General features: G+C 47.0%; 1 protein-coding gene across 1 annotated transcript in view; it reads left to right on the plus strand.

Annotated features, from left to right (window-relative positions):
* LCP2 (lymphocyte cytosolic protein 2) overlaps window positions 1-23,267 on the plus strand; it is a 44,238-nt gene that overhangs the window by 14,800 nt on the left and 6,171 nt on the right. Inside the window, exons 4-17 of the mRNA XM_060092549.1 lie at window positions 3,264-3,329; window positions 3,753-3,784; window positions 4,387-4,424; window positions 7,037-7,232; window positions 9,413-9,510; window positions 11,900-11,966; window positions 12,291-12,374; window positions 15,726-15,751; window positions 15,868-15,887; window positions 15,980-16,087; window positions 17,448-17,478; window positions 19,669-19,681; window positions 20,383-20,512; window positions 22,004-22,053. Coding sequence (XP_059948532.1) covers window positions 3,264-3,329; window positions 3,753-3,784; window positions 4,387-4,424; window positions 7,037-7,232; window positions 9,413-9,510; window positions 11,900-11,966; window positions 12,291-12,374; window positions 15,726-15,751; window positions 15,868-15,887; window positions 15,980-16,087; window positions 17,448-17,478; window positions 19,669-19,681; window positions 20,383-20,512; window positions 22,004-22,053 — 959 coding nt within the window. The remainder of the gene's footprint in view (window positions 1-3,263; window positions 3,330-3,752; window positions 3,785-4,386; window positions 4,425-7,036; window positions 7,233-9,412; window positions 9,511-11,899; window positions 11,967-12,290; window positions 12,375-15,725; window positions 15,752-15,867; window positions 15,888-15,979; window positions 16,088-17,447; window positions 17,479-19,668; window positions 19,682-20,382; window positions 20,513-22,003; window positions 22,054-23,267) is intronic.

The raw sequence follows: 23,267 nt of genomic DNA on the forward strand, positions 1-23,267 counted from the left end.
CCTGGTGGCGCAGTGGTTGAGAGTCCGCCTGCCGATGCAGGGGACACGGGTTCGTGCCCTGGTCTGGGAAGATCCCACATGCCGCGGAGCGGCTGGGCCCGTGGGCCATGGCCGCTGGGCCTGCGCGTCCGGAGCCTGTGCTCCGCGGCGGGAGAGGCCACAGCAGTGAGAGGCCTGCGTACCGCAAAAAAAAAAAAAAAAAAAAACAATTCCAAGAATACCAGAATGACAGGAGTGATTTCACAACCTTTGCAGACGGTAGGAATCACCCACGTTACCAGGGTGCTTGTGTTACTGCCACACCCCACGCGCACCCCGAGGCATCTCTCCTGGAGGCTCCGATGGGTTAAGTCACCAGTGGGCTCAGTGTCTGTAACATGTAATCTCTATGGTCAGGCCGGTCAGGGATTCTCTAAGTAGGGCCAACCCTCTTGTTTTGCTGATGAGGAGGAATTCAGGCCAAGGGGGTGGGAGGCAAATGCCTTGCCTGAGGTCACACTGCCCTTGGGCAGGATGCTGCAGTCAAACTCAGCAAGGACCCACCATCCCACCCTCCGTACCTTCTAACATCACCAGAAGAGGCCTTCAACTGAGAAGTCAAAGACCGGCCCCCATCACACAGCAAGCTAAGGGCTGCAACAGGACTGCAACCCGACTGCAACCCAGGTCATGGCAGGATTCTGTCTCCTGCCATGGCCTGACTTCCTGTGGAAAATTTTGCTCCACTTCTGGGGCTAAAACAGACGAAGCAGAGAGAACTGTGTCTACTAGCTGCTCAGCCCCCTCTGCCTTTCTCTCTGGTGCTGAGTGTGGCCTGGGGTTTGTGGGGAAGAGGGGGAATGAGTCACCTCTGGCCACTCACTGTCACTTGGTCCTCTGGGGATGTGGGAGTCGGGGACAACCTTGAAGGTTTGCATACAGAGGTGGCAACAACCTCCTGCTCTGTCCAGCAGCACCGCTACCCTCTGCACTCACCCCCAGCAGTGGTCCCAGCTGGCTGGGAAGGTTGCCCTGAGGCCCCCCAAAGCAGGAGGCCCTGGGCGCCCGTGTTTGCTGCAGGCTGGGCTGCCAGCCCCTCTCTGGCTCTGCTTGCTCTCAGCTCTGTGCTGCTTCTCTGTGTGTTCTGTGGTTTGACATTTCCTTCCTTCACCAGTTAGGAGCCCAGCAGCTTCCAGCCTGGCTGCTGAAGATACCAGCAAGCAGAGGAGCTGCAGAGAGCAGGAGGTCTTTTCAGGATCAAAGCAGCTGTGTGAGCCCTTCAGGGCCTCCCCCTCCACAACTCCCCAACCCCCCCCCCCCCCACCAACATTCTGCAGGGATGTGCTGCTCAGCATCCCCCAGTTCAGGTCTTGCTGAAAAGTCACCTCCTCCCAGAGGCTTGCTCATTTTCGATTGCAACCACACCCCACCTATGCACTCCTTCCCCCCTCACCCAGCCAGCGCCTCTGCTGCATGTGTGTACACACAACTCTCACCTAGAATTTCACTTCCTTAAATGTTCGTTGTTTATTGTCTGTCTCTCTCCGCTAGCAAGTAAGCTCCTCGAGAGCAGGGATCTCTGTTTTGTTCACTGAGGCACCTTGAGCCCCAGCAGAGCTCCTGGCACGTAGAAGCCCTTGAGTGCGTGCTGTTGAATGAAGGTGTGACTGAATGGGGATGGCTGCTGCAGCCATCACAGACGCACCTGGCCAGGGTGTGGGACACCGCAGGTCAGAGGAGGGAGGAGAGGGACTCCCACCAGCTTCTCAAAACCATCGCTTAAAGGAAACAGAAGAACCAGGAATAAGCGTTCTGGAGGTGTGATCAGGAGGCCACTGGGAAGCCCCATCCCCAAGCATCTCCCAGTGAAGTGTGAAATCCCAACAGTGACATGATGATGGAGGAGTAAAGGCTGCCCTCTCTCCTTCTCTGTCCTCTAAAGTTCCCAGTGGATTTATTAACAATTCATTTATCCTGTCACTCTAATGAGTTGGAGGGTTCCAAGCAGCAGGTCCCGGGGAGCAAGGAGAAGTGGGGGGACTGGGGGCCTGGGGGATGATGGGGGAAGCAAGAAGTGGTAGATGCCAAGACTACTTCTGCTAACTTAGCAATTTTGTTTTAGGCCAAACTTACTACCTTGAGGTGGTCTCTTCAGCAGAAGCAGTGTAGACCCCGGGTCATTTCCAGAGGGGCTGCAGGCTCGTTCACTCCCAGGGGGCTTCTGGCATCAGAGGCATGAACACAGATGTGGTGTGTTGAAAGTGTGCTGCTCTGGAAACTACGGAGCCTGGCTTCTGGGGCTGGTGCATGTTGGGGGGAGAGGGTGGCCTTCATCACTAACCCGCGGTGCAGGCTGGTCCCTTCCTCCATCTGGGTCTCTGGGGTGCCATCTGTAAAACGATGTTGGACTAGATCACCTCTCAGGCTCCTCCAGCTGTCCCAGATCTCTAGGGAACATGAGCCTGTTTACTGATGAGGGCTCCCTGGGTCACAGCAACGGTGCAGAGGGAGGCTGGAGCTTACGCCAGGGCGTGCCAGAGGTGCCGTGCCACTCACAAAGGCCCTGCCTGTCCTGGGTTTGGGGATTTGCTAGTTTACAACATCCAAGGAATAAGAGGGTCCTGGCCAAGGGTGGCCTCCGGGCATGGGTGATTCAGGGAGTCTCCCGCTCCACAGGCTGTGCTTAGATCGGGAACACTTCACCAAGTGTTTCTAAAAATCCATGTCACCAACAAGGAGTCAGGGAGCGGAGAATGGAAGGAGATTTCAGACCCAAGAAGCGCACGGGAGCTCTTGTCAAGAGTTATGCAGCAAGCAGCTGATTCCTCCAGGTCTCGGAGATGGTTTGAAGATTCTTAGAAGTTAGATATCACTACAGGGATGCCAAACCCAGAGTCAGGGGACCTCAGCCCCGGGGAATACTAATGCAATAAAATACGCAGCGGTCATATCCAGATCATAAGGCTGCAGGATTTCAGAGGAAGAGGAGACAGGTGTGAGCTGACCAGTCTCCACAGAGGAGCTCTGAGCTAGACCAAGGCCCCAGCAGAGAGCTTCCTGAGCAGGGACTGGTAGGGGGATGGAGGTGACAAGTTCTTCAGGAAGCAAGAAGCAGAGGCCCCACGTGGAGGGGACTGGCTGGAGGCCAAAGGAACAGGCTGGCCGATACTGGCCCAGGTACCTGAGGTCACACAGATCAGGGAACTTCAGGGCTCAGTGGGAGGAAGTTTGGGGCAGCGGGGAGATGATTGTTTTGTCACTTCCCCTGTCCCTTTATCTTGTAGGATCCTCAGTAAGTTAAGTCAAGAAATCAACAAGAATGAAGAGAGAAGGAGCATTTTCACACGCAAGTGAGTTGGGCAGCGGAGAGCCTGGTGTCACTTTAATGAAATGCATGGAATTTTCAAACCCAAGTCTAACTTTAAATGGGAGTCACGGGACTGGTTTTGCCCCCATTTCCGATCTGCAGTGATCCTTCAGTCCTGGGGTCCCCCCTCTCTGCCCTGCATCCTGCCCTGTGTCTGGGACATCAGGGGAACTTCCCCCAGAGAGTCAGACAGTCACAAGCTCCCAGTTGTACCACCAACATGGCTTTGGTGGTTTCCAGAATTTTCGGGTAGGCTGGCCCTGGTTTCAGAGCAACAAGAACAGCAGTCCTGGGTGGTGAGACATACCCTCCCCTGGGGGGCTCCCCTTGCAGGGCTGGACTGAGGAAAGAAGGAGATCTCGCTGAGTCAGGAGGGCCATTAATGCAATGCTGTTTGTCTTTACAGACCCCAAGTCCAGCGGTTTCCTGAGGAAACAGGTAAAGGTCTCAGGGGTGAGAGCAAGGGCTTTAGGAGGTGACAGGCGCTTTGGTTCTTCTGTCTGCTGGTCCAGATTGAGGGGAGGAGAGATGTCACTATGCCGGGGCACCTGGCTATGGCCCCTTTTCAGCTGGGACCTTCTGCAGAGACACAGTGAGGGACTCTGTGGGGTGCATGGAATGACTCTGGCCGGGCTTTGAACTGAGCACCTAAGCAGAGCCAGCCCTCCTGCTTCTGAGTCTTTAAAGCAATTATTCAGTTGTTAAATTGCACATCCTGTTAAAATGCAGATTCCTGGGTCCCACTCAGTCCTGCTGAATCAGAAGCTCTAGGGATAGGGCCCAGGGTATCTGCATATTTTAAAACACTCTCAAGTGACTTTTATGTATGTGAAAGGTTAAGAACCACTGCCTCTGTCTGGCAGAATGAGCCCCTCAAGTAGAAATTCTAGAGCTGATACTGGATTGTTAACCCCCAGGTATGTAGCATGAAGGCCTGGAATGGGGCAGTGGTGGGGAAGGATCCTGGAGTGGGGAGCGGCTCTGACTTTCCTTCTTGCGGCTTCTTTTGGTACCGATGCTGGTGTTATCCTCTTCCACAGAAAGCCATGAAGAAGACAATGGAGGCTGGTCTTCCTTTGTGAGTATGGGGTGGGCCGTTCTTCCACCTTACAGCTGTTTCCAGAGTGCCTTTGTCATAAGGAACCAGCACGATGCTGAAAGGAGCAAAGCCCTGATAGAGCCACCCAGGGGTCAGATGATGTGCTCTGTGAAGGCCAGAGCCTTCTAGTAACTTTCTGGCTTTGCGATCCATGGGGTCTCTGGCCTCACCTACTCCCCTCTGCCCTTGTAGCACGAGAGCAGCTGTAGACGACACCTGAATGAATGGGCTTGGTTTTGTGCCACCAGCCCTTCACTGACAAACAACAGACGGTGGGCTGGACTTGGCCACGGGCTGTGGGGTGCTGACCACGCCTTTATCCACTGTGCACACCTCCACAGCAGGGCCCTCCCCCAAACCCCTCCTCCACATGGTCTACACTAAAGTAGATTTAAAGTAGCCTTTCTCATAGGCTTAAGTCCCCACCGGTGACCCAGAGGGAAAGGGAGTTCAGAATTAACTATCAGCCCTGGAAAGATCTCAGGGGTGGGCCGATCCAACTGGGTTTTATATTTGAGGGGTCATGATGACGCCTTTGAGAGTCTGATGAATTCTGCACATCTTGTCCCCAGGAAACTGCATATGTAGTCACCACGCTTGAAGCCAGACTCAGGCTAAGAACTCCATTACGGCTCGTAGCCCAGTCTGCTCATTTTATAGATGAAGCAGCCGAGCCCGCTGGAGAACGTGACTTATGTAGAGCCACACGTCTAGTTAGAGGCAGGCCAAGGACCCAGGTCGCCCACCCTCCGTCCAGTGGTCTTTCTGGTAAGCGGCTGCCTCTAGTGCCTTTAGGAAGCAGGCACTAAACATCCCTTGTCCTGCCGGGATTCTGGTAAAAGAAAGCATTGAATTTCAAAAAAAAAAAAAAGTGCTAGCTAAGTCTGTGTTTTCTACATGAGAACAAAGGAATATGACTGTTCCAAAGGGAAAATAGACCAGTTTCCCCGCAAATGTTTACATTTTTAGGCAGAAGCTGCATCTTTGCCGCTGCTTGCCACTCAGTCCCTCCCGTGAGCTCAGCCTGAGGCTAGCCACCTCCATCTTCTCTGTAAACAGGGAGTCTCCACTAGCCACTGGCTACAACATTTGGGGTTCCATGAAGAGCCCAGCACTGCACAGGGCTCTGGGAGGTGGTGGAGATGAAGAACCCAATTCTATGAGCATTTTATAGCTTAGATAACACATACACGGGGCAGAATATGATTAGGAACAAAACACACATAGAAATATTCAAGCCAAATCACTGGGAGAAAATAATTTTTCTAGAAGCAGAGAGGAAAAGTCTATTGTTGAGAAGGGCTTATGGGGTAAAGGCCTGGTGGAAAGTCAGGAGCCACAGGGCTGGGGTGTGCAGGCTGAGAGATTGCAGGGAGCCCCTGTAGGTCTAGGCGGCAGTCGGCAAGGGCTGCAGAGGCACTGAGGCCGTGGTTCTGAAGTCCCTCCCGTTCATCAGGGGCTCCATCCTCTGTTCTCAAGTTATAGGAACACTGATGGCAGGATGAAGTCTGTTTTTGGAGTTCAGGAAGGTACTCAACCTCGTCTTCCAATATTAGAAATATACATATTCCGCAAGTCAAAAAATTAACACATGCCTCTTTCACTTGAGCACCTTAGACAGGCTTCCTTAAGACACCTAGGAAGGTTGTCAGGATTTCTAGGTTCTCGGCGCGCACCTTTCCTTGCCAAGTTGCAACCTCCTGTTGCTTCTTTCCACTCTGCCCTTGACTTTAGAGAAATGCCCTGGGCTCATTTAGGACCCACTTGACCTTGACCTGAGAGTGATAAGCCAGTCATTGCTTGGCAGCTGATGGTGCCACTTCTGCCTGGGAAATCATTACTGTAACTGTCCACTTTCATGGGTTGCTTCAAAGGCAATCACCCAGCCCCTAGGGCTTAATTTCCCTGAGACCCACAGAGAAGCGTATGTAAAATACAATAAATAATTTAAAATTTAGGAACAGTCTCTTCCAAGAGAGCAGCTTCACACTCGGTGTCAGATGTCACGAATAATAAGCTGTTGTTTTTATACACTCAGCTCTCAGCAAAGGGACTAGCCCAGCCCTGACTATCCCCTCTCAGGCACAATTTAACCTGCCTTCTAGTTAACAGGCTTTGGTTATCTGGTTTCCCCATTAGGGAAGAAAGTTTTGAGCATAGGCACCCTAAGAACAGAACTGACAATTAACTAGGGGCATCAGAAGCACTCCTGATGTTTAGTCTTCCTCTTGGCAAGGTTTGGAGTCAAAAACGTGTTGACTCGAAAGAGCAGGCTCTCCCATCCCTCTGTTCCTGTATCCTCCTCATTTGTTCTGCTTTTCTCTGTTATGCAAAAAAAATGTAGAGAAAAATGCACTTGCCTAGTGGTCTGAAGACCTTGACGGGGGATCCCAAGTGTACATCTTGCTGGCCCTGTGATTTTGTACTCCCTGAGCTCAGTATCCTCATGTGTAGTGGGAGGGCCATGCTAGTGTTGACTGCCCCCAAGAGAGGACCACTGTGAGGCTTGGCAGAGAGAGAGAGTAGATGCGGACACGCCTACTGCCAAGGGACCTCTACACACCGCGTTGTCCCCATCACTGTGTTGGCAGGACGATGACTATGAAAGTCCCGATGATGATCAGTATGGGGAGGATGACGGTGACTATGAGTCCCCCAATGAAGAGGAAGAGGCTCCCACGGAAGATGACGCCGATTATGAGCCACCACCCTCCAATGATGAGGAGGCTTTGCAGAACTCCATCCTGCCTGCCAAGCCTTTCTCCAGCCCCAGCCCCATGTACATAGGTAAGGGCCCTGGCAGCCCAGCCCCCAGCCCCCACCGATGTATGGGAGGAGGCCAACGCCCATGTAGCAGAAAGCTTGGCATGCTGATGCCAGCTAACCAGCTGTGTGGCTTTGGGCAAGTGACTCCACCTCTCTGGGCCTCAATTTCCTCATCTTTGAAATAGACAATAACAATACAGACCACATAGGTTCGCTGTGAGGATCCATAATATTTATGATTTGCAGACAAATATTTATGATTGCAGACACATCATTGCTGATGGTGGATGATATTGAACTGCCAGTTAAGGGTATTTGGAAGTAATAGCTTATTTTGAGTGTGACTTTGGTACTCAAGAGGACTTTCCTGCTCCTCCCCATCTTTGACCAATTCATGATTAGGTGGCACCACTACCCACAGACTGTCTGAGTAAATATAACAATATTGAATGTGGTTTGGCCATAACTTTAAAATCTTTAAACAGCATTCAAGATTTTCATTGTCTGTCTGCTCCTGTCAGCCCATTTCTCCCTCATTCATTTATTTATTCATCCATTCAACAAAAATTATTGGTCTTCGATTATGAGCCAGGCATCATTCTAAATGCTGAAATTCAAAATCATCCGGAAAGAAGACACAGCCCTTGCCTCACAGGGCTCACACTCTAGCAGTGGTGGTAACAGAAAGTAGGCACATACACACTTGCATAATATCAAGGAGTGAGCTAGAAAGTTTATGATCCATATCACAAAAATTAATACCACTAATCCTTTAGGCTGTATAACACTTGGCAATTTTAAAGCCCTTTCACGCTTTGTCGACATTTAATTTTGTGTTTTGAAGCACCCTGCATGATACAGGCAACAATGATCAAGCCTGTTTCATATATAGGGAAATTAAGACCCTGAGAAGAAACAGGTAACTAAGTCGCTGAGTGCCTCATACATACCAGTTATGAGCACACAGAATGAACGAGATGGTAGACAGTCCTCACCCTAAAGAATTCATAGTCCAGGCAACATCAAACAAATGAGTCGCAAAATGACTTAATTAAACCATGATATATACTCAGGAAGGCAAGCGCGGGAGATGAGGCTGGGACATATGCCTGATCTAGACTTGCTTCCCTGAGGATATGATTTAATCAGAAACTTAAAGGGTGAACAGGAGTTGGCTAAGTGAGCATAGATGTGGGAAGGAAAGAGCATTCTAAGCAGTAGAAATGGCCGTGCAAAAGCCCTGAGGCTGAAAGGAGCATGACAGGTCAGAGGAGCTGACAGATGGCCAGAGTGGGTGCATTGGTATGAGATTAGACCAGGCTTGCTGGGTTCTGAGCCCCATTCTCTGCGGAAGAGTGCTGCTTCCCCAGGATTGGGACTAGGGTGAGGCAAAATAGGCACCCAGGGCACAAAATATAAGAATGCTGTCGCTTCCTCACAGTCCTGGCCTGGTCTTTCCCTGTCAAAGGGATGGAACACTGCCAGACTATCAACCTGGCCTGGGGACACTTCTGTGATGACCAGAAGAATGTGAGTTTTTGTTCAGAGTCTGTGGTTTGGTTACAGGAGTCCGTGACTGGCTCCCCCCTTTAAGAAAGGAGGAAGTGGGAGCGGGGAGGACAACCCAGAGCATTTGTGAGGGGAAGGAAGGGGACCTAGAACAGGTTCCTCATACGCCACGACAGTGGATTTCACCTTGCCCAGGCAGCTGGGTGTGCCTGAGTGTAAGTGTCTCTGTGTGTGTCTGCGTGTGCATGTGTGTACATATGCATATGGGCATTTGTGTGTCTGTACATGTTTACTTCTGTACAATTTTGTCTGAAAACACACCCTCTTAGTACTGGCTGAGTTAATTACTTAAAAGGCCTTTTTTCATGCCTTCATCAACAAAACCTCTGATGAATACCTGTTCCCCAGAGGTCAGGTGAATGTTGCTCCAAAGTATAAGAGTAAGACAAACTGGGCAGGTACAGAGAAGGCAAGGGGCCAAGGACTCCCCACCCTGTATGACTCAGGTGTGGACACATCCCTGCCAAGCTGGCTGGGGCTGGCCTTGGTGCTGGGGGGAGTCTGTGGGATCCAGCGATGCAGAGATGCCCCCAGCCGGCGCTGGATGGGTTCCTGCAGAGCCCTGGGTGTGGCCCACACTCGCCTAGATGTAGCATTTCTCCTTTCATTTTAATGCCTTTGCATTTCCACAGACCGGCCCCACTCCGGGAAAGTGCAGCAGCCGCCCGTGCCCCCGCAGAGGCCGATGGCCGCCATCCCTCCTTTGCCCTCCGGTGGCCGGGCTCACTCGGTAGGCTCCATACTTTCTGTTATGCCACTTTGTGTCCACTCGATGATTTCCTCTGCAGAGAGAAAAAACTATAGACATCTTTATCCAATTCTAGCCAGTAAGAAAAAGTTATATGTAGGCCAGGAAAATGCATTCCCAAGTACTCACAGTGGGCTTTTTGGAGGATGAAATACTAGTGATTTTTATACACATCATAATGCTTTTATCATCGGTATTTTCTCTTTACCATAAACAATATAAGCTATTTGTATAATAAAAAGTCTCCTTCTAGTATTCATTGTGCTATTTTTTCTGACTTTTGAAATAAGTGAAAACTGTAAAATAAACTAATGGCACCTACTAGTATTTGGGTCCCCAGCCTTCCCTCCTGCAAAAAGACTTGCGCCACCTGCTGGCCAACATCTGAAATTCCACGGACAAAAGGTTTGAGACCAAAACGTGCAATGCCATGAACCCAGGGAGAGAGAGGCAGCAAACTCCTTTTCCTCTTTCTTCAAGCTTACAGTCTCAGATCCCGTGGTTCTGCTTAACTAACAGGCACACCTAGTTTTATTGCATTTTGCTTTATTGCATTTCACAGGTACGGCATTTTTTTTACAAATTGAAGATTTGTGGCAACTCTGCCGTGTCAGATGATGGTTAGCATTTTTAGCAATATTTTAAAAGTAAGATATGCACATTGTTTTATTAGACATAATGCTATCACACACTTAATAGACTTCAGTATAGTGTAAATGTAACTTTTATATTCAGTGGGCAATAAAAAAATTTGTGTGACTAGTGTTAATGAAAATTCAATTAACAATCGAACTAAGAAGAAAAGAAGAGAATTTTATTTGAGCCAAACTGAGGATTATAACCTGAGAGACAGACTCTCAGAAGCTCTGAGAACTGCTCCACTGGTCAGGAGCTAGAGATTCAGTTTCATACATTTTTGAGACAAAGAATCATGTATCATATTGACAGGTTAGTATTAAACACAAAGTTCATCAGAGATGTTTTGGTCAGGGGTGTACCTACAGAGTGAGCCTTTAGGTCAGTGTGACTCCCTGACAGGATGAGAAAGAAATACTAACCTTCAAAGTCACAATGGTGGTTTCAGAAGAAAGGTAACATTTTTCTCGAAGTTTGTTTATATCCTCCTGCCTTGAGGGGGTCTGGTTAATGTCTCATACAAATGCACATTGCACATTAGGAAAGGCCCATCACCAATGGGGGCATATGATATGTGTTTCAGTTCTGACTTAGTTTGATTGTCCTGTCATAGAGAAATTTATGATTTTTCCTCATCACTAGGCTTCTTTTGATTTTTGCTTTATTGTGGTGGTCTGGAACCGAACCCGCAGTATCTCCGACGTAGGCTTGTATCCAGAGAGGCCCGGAGAAGTTCAGGATCAGAAGTCAATAGTTGGAAATGTGCTCTCTTCACAAAGGACCAGAGTACTTTGACAGCTGTGGTGAATGCTAAGTGTCAGGGCTAGAAGGAGGGAGAGGACATATGTTCCCCAAAGCTCAAAATCCAGATCACACCACAGTTGGGACACCTCATCTAAGAACGGATGGCTTCCTCCTGCTTTTGCAGTTTTATTACAAAGGGGGCTCATGGAGCTGAATTTATCTACACATGCATTTTGCTCTTGAAGTCTGTAGCGCTTCACCTCACTCTTGGGATGCAGAATTCATTCATTCAATCTACAGACATTTATTGAGCTGCAGTGCCCAGCAGTGTTCTAGCTGCTGGGAATAGAGTGTGAACAAGACAAATAAGATCCCTGCTTTCATAAAATTTTTATTTGGGTTAGGGGTAGATGGATGATAAACACATATAGAGATGTATAAACAAGGTAATCTGAGTAGTAACTTGTGGTTAGGGAAGACCAGGGAACATGACGGTAGGTGGGGAGGTGACATTGAGCTGGACAGGATGAGCCAGTTGTGGCGAGAGTTGGGAAAACAACATCCCAGGCAGAGGAAAACACAAGTACAGAGATGCCAAAGAGTGCATAAGCTTGAGATTTTGCAGGAACTGCAGGAAGATACTTACGGTGAGAGTCCGGTGGGCACTGGAGAGAGGAGCGTACAAACGTGTTGGACGGGTGGGGAGGGGGCAGCTCAGGCCCCCTTTGCAGGCCATGGTGAGTTTTAGTTTTGTTCCTAATGTGATAGGAGCAACTAAAAAGCTTGGCAGGGGAGTGACATGCAGAAAACACTCTCACAGTGTGTGGAACAGGGAGCTCAGTTCAGGTGAGAGATGGACAGGTATATGTGTGAGTGGAACACGGGGATGGAGAAAAGTGAACAGCTTCACACCTATTTAGGGGGATAAAGCCCTCAGGGCTTGCCGATGGGTTGGAAATACTTCCTAATACGTGGATATCTTTTAAAGCAGCCACTACCGCCACCCCAGCCCAACCACGAAGAGCCTGGCAGAAGCAGGAACCACAAAACAGCAAAGCGTAAGTATAGGGGCTGCCCTTTCTTGCCCACCAGTCCACCCACACCCCTCCCCCAGCCAACTGCTCTCTTCTTTTTTTTTTTTTTTTTTTTGCGGTATGCGGGCCTCTCACTGTTGTGGCCTCCCCCGCCGCGGAGCACAGGCTCCGGACGCGCAGGCCCAGCGGCCATGGCCCACGGGCCCAGCCGCTCCGCGGCATATGGGATCCTCCCAGACCGGGGCACGAACCCGTATCCCCTGCACCGGCAGGCGGACTCCCAACCACTTGCGCCACCAGGGAGGCCCTGCTCTCTTCTTTGAACTGACTTCCGTGTTTCCCTTTCAGTCCCTGCTCCTTCCATAGACAGAAGCACGAAACCGCCCCTAGATCGTTCCTTAGCTCCGTTTGACAGAGAGCCCTTCGCACTAGGTTGGTATCTTTTATATTTGATGCATAGTAACAGTGGCCAACATTTATAGAGTGCCTCCTGCATGCTTTTTACAGAGACCATCTCGTTTAACCATCCCCACAATCCTATGAAGTGGGGACTATTAGAATCATCCTCATTGTACAGATGAGGAAGCTGAGGCATGAAGAGGTAACTTACCAAATTTACTCAGCTACCAAGTGATGGGGGTGGAAACCCAGACTCAGAGAAGCCTGATGCATAGCTCCTGTCCTTAGCCCTGTGCTGTGCCTGCTTCTCCATGGATGCCATCTGTGTGCACACATCCGTCCCATGTCCTCCTGAAGGAGGATGGGGAGGCATCTGGGCTAAGAGGCAAGAGGCCTGGGAGAGCTGTTGTCGGCTGCCTTGGCTGCCAACTTAGCAGCTCACTGACCACAGGGATGTTGCTTTTTCAGAGCGGTCTCCTTATTTGTAAGGTGGGTGCTCCGTAATGAGAAAATACTTTATAAAACTCCAAGGTGCTATTCAAATGTCAGAGTTGTCTTTTGTTGTATGGGTGGTTGACCAAACTGTAGGTATACTACAGTTCTTTCCTCCAGAGTTGGCCCAGAGTATTCTTGGATTGCAGTTACCTCTACATAAAGCTATTTTTAATCCAATTCTAAAACTGAGCTACAATTTATTGAGCACCTACTATGGGTCAAGTGCTTTACCTACCACAAATAAGTTACAGTTGTCTCTCAGTATCCGTAGGGGGGAATCCCTGGATCCAGGATCCCTGTGGATATCAAAATCCAAGGATACTCAAGTCTCTTATATAAAAATGGTGCCGTATTTGCATATAACTTATGTACATCCTCCCGTGGACTTTAGATCATCTCTAGATTACTTATAATACCTAATACAATATAAATGCTAAGTAAATAGCTGTAAATGCAACATAAATACATGTACATAGTTGCCAGTGCATGGCAAATTCAAGTGTTGCTTTTTAGAACTTTCTGGAATTATTTTTCCAAATATTGTTGATCTGAGGTTGGTTGATTCATGGGTGTGGAACCCATGGATATGGAGAGTTACCTCTACATTATCTCTAGTCCTCACCCCAGCCCAACAAAGAGGGAGTATTATCATCCTCACTTTGCAGATGATAAAGCTGAGGTTCCGAGAGGTTGAATAAATTGCCCAAATTTGCATAATTAGGGAATTGCAGGATTTGAACCCAAGTGTTTCTGACTTCACAGTGGGTGCCCTTTTCCACCACATAATGCTGCAGTTGGAGACACTGGATTTTCCTTGCTGTGGACTAGGGAGTTCTGGGCAAGGAGCCCTGGGCCTTGAGGGATAAGGAGCCTGGAACCCCCGGCCCACCCCAGACCTTCCTTAGCTTCCCAGTGAGCAAGGCATTTAGCCTTTGTGGCCTCAGTTTCCTCTTTTGTTGGCAAAACAACTTTCAGTTCTTGGATTTGATGCCACTGCTTGCTGTTGTTTCTCTGAACTATATCACAACGCTGCCGACTCATGCAAAGCTATGTTGGCTATCTGAGTTTAAAATGGCCTGCTGCAGAGGGCTGGACAAATTACGTGAAAATGAAGACTGAGAGATTCGACTTCAGACTCCAGCCCTGCTTACTACCATGAGTCAAAGCATCAGAAAAATGGAACACTGATGTCAAAACCTTCAGGGTCACTTCCTAAACAAAAGTTACCCTTTTAAAATATTTTTATTTTTATTTATTATTTTTTTTAAAGACACCTTTTCTTGACAGTACCAGCTCTACCCTTGAATTACTCCCTTATCCGTGATGTTTTGGGAGAATTAACCTCTTACAATGCTGAGACTCTTATCGGGAGACTCCTAACATGCCCAGGGAATATGCATAAATCAGCAGATGTTTTTAAAAGAAAACCTATTCATTATAATGATATAATTTATATCATTATATCTAATCATATAAATTTAAGTTTTCTGGGTACCCCTCTGAAGTAGGGTTTCCACCTCAAACCAAAATTTTATAAATAATGAACATTTTTTATACCATCCAACTCTCTCCCACTAGGCAGTGAGCTCTTCACAGTGGAACAAGATTCTTAGGGCTTATCATGGGCCAGGGATGTATTCAGTCTTTAGGGAATAAATCGTGTTGCGAAAATGCAACTCCAGATGGATGTATCACCATTCACCTTAGGGTGTTAACTGAGCTGGGGTTGGAGGGAGGGGAAGAAAGAGAAGCTATCTAACAATTGTCAGCACCCATGGGTCATTGCCTGGCCCTGCATATAAATTGTCACCTGATCCTTATAGCAAATCTATGCAGTTTTAAACTATAATTCTTATAGCAAACCTATGCAGTCTTAACCTATAATTCCCATTTTACAGGTGAGGAAATTGAAACTCGAAGACTTTAACTAGCTCAAAATCATACAGGATTTGCTTCTAAACCTGGTTGAATCCAATTAATTAATGCTTTTATTACATTGAAGGCATAGGGTATCTACTCAAGGGGACTTCAGACAGAATAAAAAAAATATATTGCTTTGAATAACTTTGCAATGCAGAGTTCTCAGGTAGGCCTAGTATTTCTTCAGGGAGCCTGCATGTCATCTGTTCCAAGAGAAAAGTAAAAGGAAAAAAGGAAGGAAGGAAAGAAGGAAGGACGGGGAGAGGGGGAGAGAGAGAGAAAGAGAGAGGGGGGAGAAGAAAAGAAAAGGAAAGGAAGGGAAAGGAAGGGAAAGGAAAGGAAAGGAAGGGAAAGGAAGGGAAAGGAAAGGAAAGGAAAGGAAAGGAAAGGAAAGGAAAGGAAAGGAAAGGAAAGGAAAGGAAGGAAGAAAGAAAGAAAAACAAAAACCAAAACAAAATGATTTGCAGCCCACCAGGAGAATCTCCTGAAACCCTGTACCCCAAGTTAAAAAATTTTCCAGAAACTAAGTGTAATACCTTACATAATGGCAAATGTACCAGAGGACTGAAGGAAAATTAACCCCTCCATGGCAAATGGGTTTATTTCAGATATGAAAATAAACCTAGGCTGTACAAAGAAGTTCTGGACAAATGAAAGAGGCATAAAATCTCAAGAGGGCATTAATCCTTTTCATCATCAGTTATATTAAAAAAAATTGGAAAGAAGCACAGAACCCACAGTACTGTTTGTATGTACACAACACTGTGTGACCCTTGGGTAAAGTCATTTAATTTGTCTGAGCCTCTAAAATTAGGTGCTCTGTAAGGGACACCTCCAGGTCCAAAGTCTATGATTCCTCAATGCTAAAACCCAAGCAGCCCTCCAAGGGGCTCCGATTCAGGTTCATCAAACAATGTTTTAATGCTTAGCTTTTAAACTCAAGGCTTACCTGCTGTTTGTCACTTACAGGAAAGAAACCAGCGATTTCTGACAAGGTAAGCTTTCTCCTTGTTTTGTTTCGTTTGTTTTCATTTTTGTTCTGTTTTGTACCTTGTCTTTATCCTGTGGAAAGTGCTGAGGCCACTCACACATCTTCCCTCCTGCCTTGCAGCTCTCCGCCCCAGCAGGAAGGTGAGTGGTTCTGGACACCTGCGTGAGGGTATGTGGCACGTGTTGTAAGACGATAGTTTGTTTCCCACACATCCTTTCTCTCAACTCTGCAGGCCTCTCGGGGAGCATTTACCCAAGATACAAAAGCCCCCGTTGCCACCAGCCATGGAAAGGCACGACAGAAGCAGCCCCCTGCCAGGGAAGAAGCCACCTGTGCCAAAGTAATTGTCTTCTGTCGCTTGAGCTTGTCGTGCAGAGGGGGTGACGTGAGCTCCTGCCTTGTAGAAATAGCTCTGCATAGGGACCCAAGACCATGGTGTTCCCAGGTGGGAGTGGGCTCATTTTGCTGCTGGGGCTTGAGGAGGGTTCAGGCTTCTCAGGTTGGATGTAGAGTGCCTGGGTCACTTGGAAGGACGTGGCCATCTAGCACAGAGAGGCGTAGAGAGATGCTTCCTTGGGAGCACAGGAGTGACTGCCATTTGTGGAGAACTTCTCCTCAACCAGTCAGATTTTTGGTTGCATTTTCCTTCCATCACAAGGTGTAGGAACTATACCTACCACTCTGTATTTCCATATAGGCAGCAGAGAGGAAATCCCTGTGGGAAGTTTTAGGTCACTGTTAGTGTCTTCCTCACTACTCAACCACGTTTTATGGTGACAGAATACCAAAGTCAGTTCTAATATTTCTAACTTTACTATACAGTCTTTTGGGGCCTATTTAGCCAATGGCACAAACATATCTGGGGTCGGGCCCAACTCTGCTCCGTACTAAAGACAAAAGCAAAGCTTCCGTTGACCTCACCTGTGCAGTCAGCATTCATAACTATGGCCCTTGCTTGGCCAGTGTGAGGACTAAATCACGGCCAGGGTCAGGGTGCATCAATAAAACCTCAGTAACTGAGTTAATATTTTAATGGAATATTCTAAAAAATCAAAGTGAATGTCAAAAATATCATAATGAACAAAATATCAAAGTTTTAAATAAACGCAGGATGCGATGACGTGAGGCATCCGACAGGAGGCGTTCAACAAAGCGTCCTCCTCGTGTCCCTCTCTCTAAGGAGAACATGAAGCCAGCCCAGGCAGACAATTGCCCACCACAGCCTAAGGCCGCTGTCATCAAATCTGTTTGACCAGCTCGTGCATCAGGGAAAAGTCCCAAAGCAGCAGCATTTCCCAATTATCTTCACTTCACAAGAAGGGTGAGCCCCAAGATGGCTGTTTTAAAATATCAGCAAAGGAGAATGTTTCCTAAAATGTTTTTATTTGCTTGGAGAAACATCTACTCAGTGAAATTTAATAGCTACTAAGAGTTAGTTTGTTGATTAAACATTTTTTTCTTTAATGTAATGATTTGCAGCAGTAGCTAAACAGAATAAAGGTTGTCTAGCTCAGCTCACAATGATGACAGAACATTCAGTCACCAAACCTCCCTCTCCCTTGCTTTTCTGCTGGTGATTTTGCTTCCCATTTTATCACAGCTCATGGGTTTCATTTCTCGTTATTAGATTAAGTGAAACTATCTATATTCTTTGAAAGTATTTATGCTCAGTTCTTTTCCTTTGCCCTGATTCATTTCAGGCATGGATGGGGATCAGACAGAAGAGAGAATGTAAGTACACAATGTCATGTGGTGAATGCTTGGCACAGGGAAACCGGTGTAGGCTCTGAGGAGGTCGAGGCTACCTCTGCTCTGAGGCCTGCACACAGTAGGCTCCTGAATACCGCTGCCTGGTGGGGCCTCCATCTTTCCCTCCTGCCCACCATGCTGCGTTGCTTAACTCCTATCCCTCTGAAGGTTCCTAGGGAGGATGGGTTAGTCTCAGCCCTATTACCAGGTGGTAATTAGCAACATGAAGGGGAAGTAGGTAGAAGGGACCAGAAAGGGAGAGTCTGGGCCTCACAGCAAAGTTTCCTAGGCCTCTGTTTTCCCCTTTAATACCTCCATGGCCTGAGAAAGAGGGGAAACAGCATTTACTGAATGCCTACTACTATGTACATGTTACCAACCTAGCTACTTTGGACATGCTGTTTGCCTGGGACTTGCCCAGTTTTAGCAATGAAAGTCTCACATCCCAGGAACCCCATCAGTTTCAGGCAAACAAGGACCAGGACAGTTGGTCATCCCAGATTTACATATGCTTTGCATTTAATGTCCCTGTGAAGAGTCACTGTTTCTTTTTCACAAAGAGGAAATGGGAGCTTAGAGGAGTAAGATACTCACTGTAAGTTGCACAGCTAGTAAATAGCCAGGATCGAAATCCAGGTCTGTCTGATTTCCTCTATACCGTAAGCTGTCTGAAGGCCATCACACCCCTGCCATGTTCAAGCTGTCTGAAGGCCATCACACCCCTGCCACGTTCAAGGGTTCAGCCCACAGGTGCCTGGTGTTTCATAGCTCTGTGCTAGATGCTGTGCTAAGATATGATGGAGACAGGCAAACCCACGGACCACATGCTAAGGAGCATATGATCACAGAATGAGCTACAGAGGCAAAGGGATGAAAGTGATGTATGGGGGTTGAGGAGACAAGGGTGAGTTTTAGAGATGTGACCATTGAATGCTGGGAAGGACACAGGATAGACACCCCAAGAGAAAGCTCAGTGCATTCTAGCCCCAGGAATGTCCTCAGCAAAGGCAGGTGAGTGGCGATGCCCATGGAGCCTGTGGGAATGGTGAGGACAGCAGTCCGGCTGCAGAGCCATAGGGACAAAGAGGAGATAAGGTTGAAAATGAGGGTAACGTCACATTCCTGAGGTTCCCTATCTCTGGAAGGATTGACACTTGGTGTCATGAGAACCCAGAAGTCTTATATTTTGGACCAGAGGAAACATGGTTGCAGAAGTGTCAAAGACCAATTTCATTCCTGAGTCCATGTGTATTTATCTACGCAGCCCTTTGCTGGGGCTCCTTCCCAGTTGGCCAACTGGGATGAGTGATTCTGGCTATGATCCTTCTTGCCTCATCTCAGTGGTAGGACTAGGGACAGCAAACTTTATTGAGCACTCCCCATATACCAGGCACAAGTAGTAACTAATTTGACCCTCACAACAACACTTGAGGAAGGTGCTCTTTCACCACCACTGTGCTCGCCTAACAAAACAAGTCCAGGTTGGCAATTTTGGCCTCCTAGTCAATGGCAGAATCATTCTTGCCTCTCTGAACATCATTTCCTATCTGAGGAGTAGAGGGAAGAGCCCCTCCCTTATCTATTTCAGGAGGTTGTCCTAAAGATAAATGTGCTGAACCAAGCGGACACACCTTGGAAGCTATTCACGAATCAGTAGGGTTGCATCGCTTTTAAGAGGAGTGACCATTGCAAAAGAAGGTTAAGCTTTGGGTCAGGCAGATTAGGTTTGAATCAATTTCTGTAACTCTTGGCAAGTTAGGAATCCCTCTTGGGTAGCATGTTTCCATTTGTAAAATGGGAATGTTAAATTCTTGAAGGGTTGCTTGAAGAACTGGATGAAGAATTGTATATGAGTCTTTGGGGCACATAGTAGATATCATCATTGTGAGTGAATCTTTGGGCCCTTTTAGACACCTCAGAAGCTATTTTATGTTAAATATATAAAGAGTGTCTCAGATTGGAGTGTCTTTAAATGATCGTTTGCATTAAGAAATCATAAATTATTTAGCAAGTTTTACTGTTCTCCACAGTATCTTTATTATGGAGACACACAACTGCTAAAGGAAGAAAACAGAGACATTTCTATGATTGAGAAATACAGAAATAGAGTTACTCTTTGAGAAATTGTGTTTTGATGATAGGTTAATGTCTCTTTTTTCTTCCCCTTACCAGGATGAAGATGATGGTATGTTCAGAAAGACTTTCTTACAACTAATAACCCATTCCTTCGTTTTTCTGCTCAGGCATTCAGATGGAATTATTTAGTACAGAAACTCCATAGAGTCCATTATAATTGTAAAATTAGTATTAAGTAGATGTATGTCAGTTGGTATACTGCATAGTTATAATAAAATGGAGTTATTTGGCTGGGTTACCAAAGAGAACTGTTAAGTTCATGCATAACAGGGCAAATTACTAGTACAGCAAAATTGAAAATTGCATGTACAGTTTGATAGAAAACATTCTAGTATTTATGCTCTCTAAGACATGTGGCTAAAGGATCACTAACTGCAGATGAATGACATAGCATAAAATTTGGCTTTCATAAAACAAAACTTGTGAATCTTTTCTGAAATTCATATGGTTTCCAACTGACAATTTTCTGCCGAGTTAACATTTCAAAAATGAAAAAAAAACATAAAATAAATGTGTATTATGGAGAATGATATAGAATGGCAGCATTTGAAACTGCATTCTATGGCAGTAAATCATCTAGAAAAACCTTGGGGGGTGGGCTTCCAACCTATCACTTCCTAATGACATTTGATCTTTTGGATCTTTGTATCTCCCTTTAGACTAGCTATTTCTAACTGGGGAGCAGTTCTGGGATGTTCCTGTGACACTTGGATCCTGACAATCTGCTTTCTTTTTTCTTTTCCCCCAAAGTACATCAGAGATCTCTGCCCCAGCCAGCACTGCTCCCCATGAGCTCCAACACCTTCCCTTCCAGATCTACCAAGCCATTGCCCAAGCACTCCTTCCCATCAGCTCACCTGCCCGGAGCCTTCTCAGAAAGGTTTGTGCTGACATCATTCAGTTCTAACCTAGCATTATGTCTGGGGCCACTGATACTGAGCGAATGTCGGGTGGATTGAGAAAGAAAGAAATGAGCCACTGGTCATAGGGTCAGAACATTTTGGGTCTTAAGAAACAAAACCAAGCTGAGCATAAAGAATCGCATATGTTAACTCACTGCTGTCCTCTGAGTTTCTGTGCTTTGGGGTCAGAGGGGTACAGAATTGACTGCCCTGTCATGGCCCCAGACAGAATGGACTCTTGGGTGGGAAATAGGGAATGTTTTCACTCTGTGAGTTAAAACAAAGAAACAAACACTCAAGAAACCCAATTAATTTAATTAGCTGGAGTTCACCCTGCATCTTGGATGGGAAGGCTGAGAAAACGCAGCTTGTACCTAGCAGATGGGGAGAATTCACTGCACAGGCTCTGTCCCCAGCAGGTCTGTTTTCTCAGTAGCAAGAGTGTTTCTCAGGGTCCATGATTAGGCAGGCTGTCAGAGGCAGAGGCATGGACAGGAGGAAGACTCAGGTCGTTTCTCATAAATAAGCCGTCGGGCTGCCTTGTAGTGCCCCCGAGGGTTCATCCACCAGCACGTTGGGCGCATCTTCTCCTTCACTATCCAATGGGAGAGGCTCAGTCCCCACCCTCATTATGGGAGAAAACTCACCCACCAGCAAGACCCCTCCACCCCTGCCAGATATCTGGAAGGATTCTCAATTTTGTTTCATTTTCCCTGGGCGCCTCTTGCTCTGATTTTCTGCTGCTTCCTCTCATTCTTCCAGCTGTTTTCCTTCTTCTGCTATGTCTGCCATGTTCTCATGCCATCTCATCACACCTGGGGCCCCAGCCCTATGCTTCATTCTTACAAAATAACACTCACGCGAGATTTCTGAGCAGAGCACGCTTTTACAGAAGGTTTGGGCTAAAGGCTAGGGAAATGGCTGCTCAGCGTGGAGCAGACAGCATTTCGGGGCCTCCCTCGGGCCTTCCTCACCACCACCCCAGCCCCCAGAGATGCTGCTTCTGTCAGCTGCAGCACCACCGAGCCCTCTCTGTGTTTCTCGCCTCCCTACCCTCTCCTTCTAAACCCCTAGGCCCTGGGGATGCACCATTCCCCAATAACATGCCCATTTAATATATTTTCCTAACTGAAAGGGAAGTCCTCTCCCCAGAGGACTTCTGTCATGCTCCAAACTCAAAGTCCTCAAACTGCAGCTGACTTTTTAAAGTAGCTTTTAAAGCCCTTTACACAGTTCTTTTGTTGCTTCTGCTTTTTGGCTTGAGAAGCTTGTTAGACTTTGGGATGGTCCATCTTGGGACAGCAGTGAAGTATGTCCAACAAGTTCCTTCTCTTTGCCCTGCCTTCCATGGTTTCAGGGAGGGAGTGGGAAGTGATAGCAAAAGAAGTAGCATTTCCCCAGTCCAGGCTCCCCCTCTGGCCCCTTAAACCTAACCCAACTTAAAATCCGTTCTTTTTCTGTCTCCACAGCAACAGTGGTTTTTCGCAGAGTGCCTCCCTGCCGCCATACTTCTCTCACGGTTTGTACTCTGGGCTCTAGTGGTTTACTCCAGCCAATATGCCATCATGACTGGACGGCCAACCTGTCCCAAAGCCTTTTGGCAACGGTTTTGTTGTTTCCTAAAAGTATCTGACTTCATCATTCAGCCCTTAACTCAGTTTCTGCAGTGTGCCAAAGGCTGTTGGAGTGATAGGATACTACACAGACTACCACAGACACACGCGCGTGCACACACACACACACACACTTCCTCAGGAAGGCAGCCTTGGCCTTCATCTTCCCACATAGAGCTTTTCGTCCCTGCTGTTTTTATATGGTGCTTAGGATAGTGCTGGCTTTTTCTGTAGTTTTGGTTTCTATAATGAATCTAACCTGGAGTTGCTAGTTGAGGAACAGGTTTAAAATACAGTTTAAGAGACCCCAGGCCCCAAGATTCTGATACAGTAAGTCTGGGTGAGGACCTGCATTTTCAGTAGTACCTCCTCTGGGTGTCCATGATAAGTATTTGCTGAGAGTGTCCTCAGACTTTAAAATGCATACAAATCACCTGGGAGTTGTGTTAAAAGGCATATTCTAGTTCGGTGGGTCTTGGATGGGACCCGAGGTTCTGCATTTCTAGCAAGTTCCTGTGTGGTGCTGGTATTGCTGGTCTATGGACCACCCTGAATAGAAGCAAAGACCTAAAAGGTAGGACTAGACTGTGTTTATTTTTTATCCTTAAAGACTTGCAAGTAACTAGCACATGGTAGCCACTTTAAAAATATTTGTTGAATGACTGACAGATGACTATGGAAAGTCACCCAACTCTAGTAAACAGATTTTTTTCTCATGCTAGGAAACTCACCTAGTGTTACCAGATTTTCTGATTTTTTTTCAAGAAAAACTGGAAATATGGCTTTTAATGTGAAATTACCCCATTTTTAAAGGTTGACTTAAGACTTTTAAAAATCCTGTGAGGAAAAAACAAAACACTCTTTTTTTTTTGGCACTCATGGTACACATACAGGAACACCAGTACTGTATGTGTTATAAATAGGAAACTACTTTAGTAAGTTTAAATTATAACTCAAGAGTAGAACTTTTTTCAGGAGCACATCTATTACATTCAGTTGGGTACATCATCCCATGTATGTGTGAGACCCTACTGCTGACACCAATGAAATCCACTACGTTTTCAATGTTTCCTAAGCATTTGAGGATATAGTGTCCATATTCACTATATGGCTTCCACAG

This window comes from Mesoplodon densirostris, chromosome 3 (assembly GCF_025265405.1).
Source record: "Mesoplodon densirostris isolate mMesDen1 chromosome 3, mMesDen1 primary haplotype, whole genome shotgun sequence".
NCBI classification, from domain to species: domain Eukaryota; kingdom Metazoa; phylum Chordata; class Mammalia; order Artiodactyla; family Ziphiidae; genus Mesoplodon; species Mesoplodon densirostris.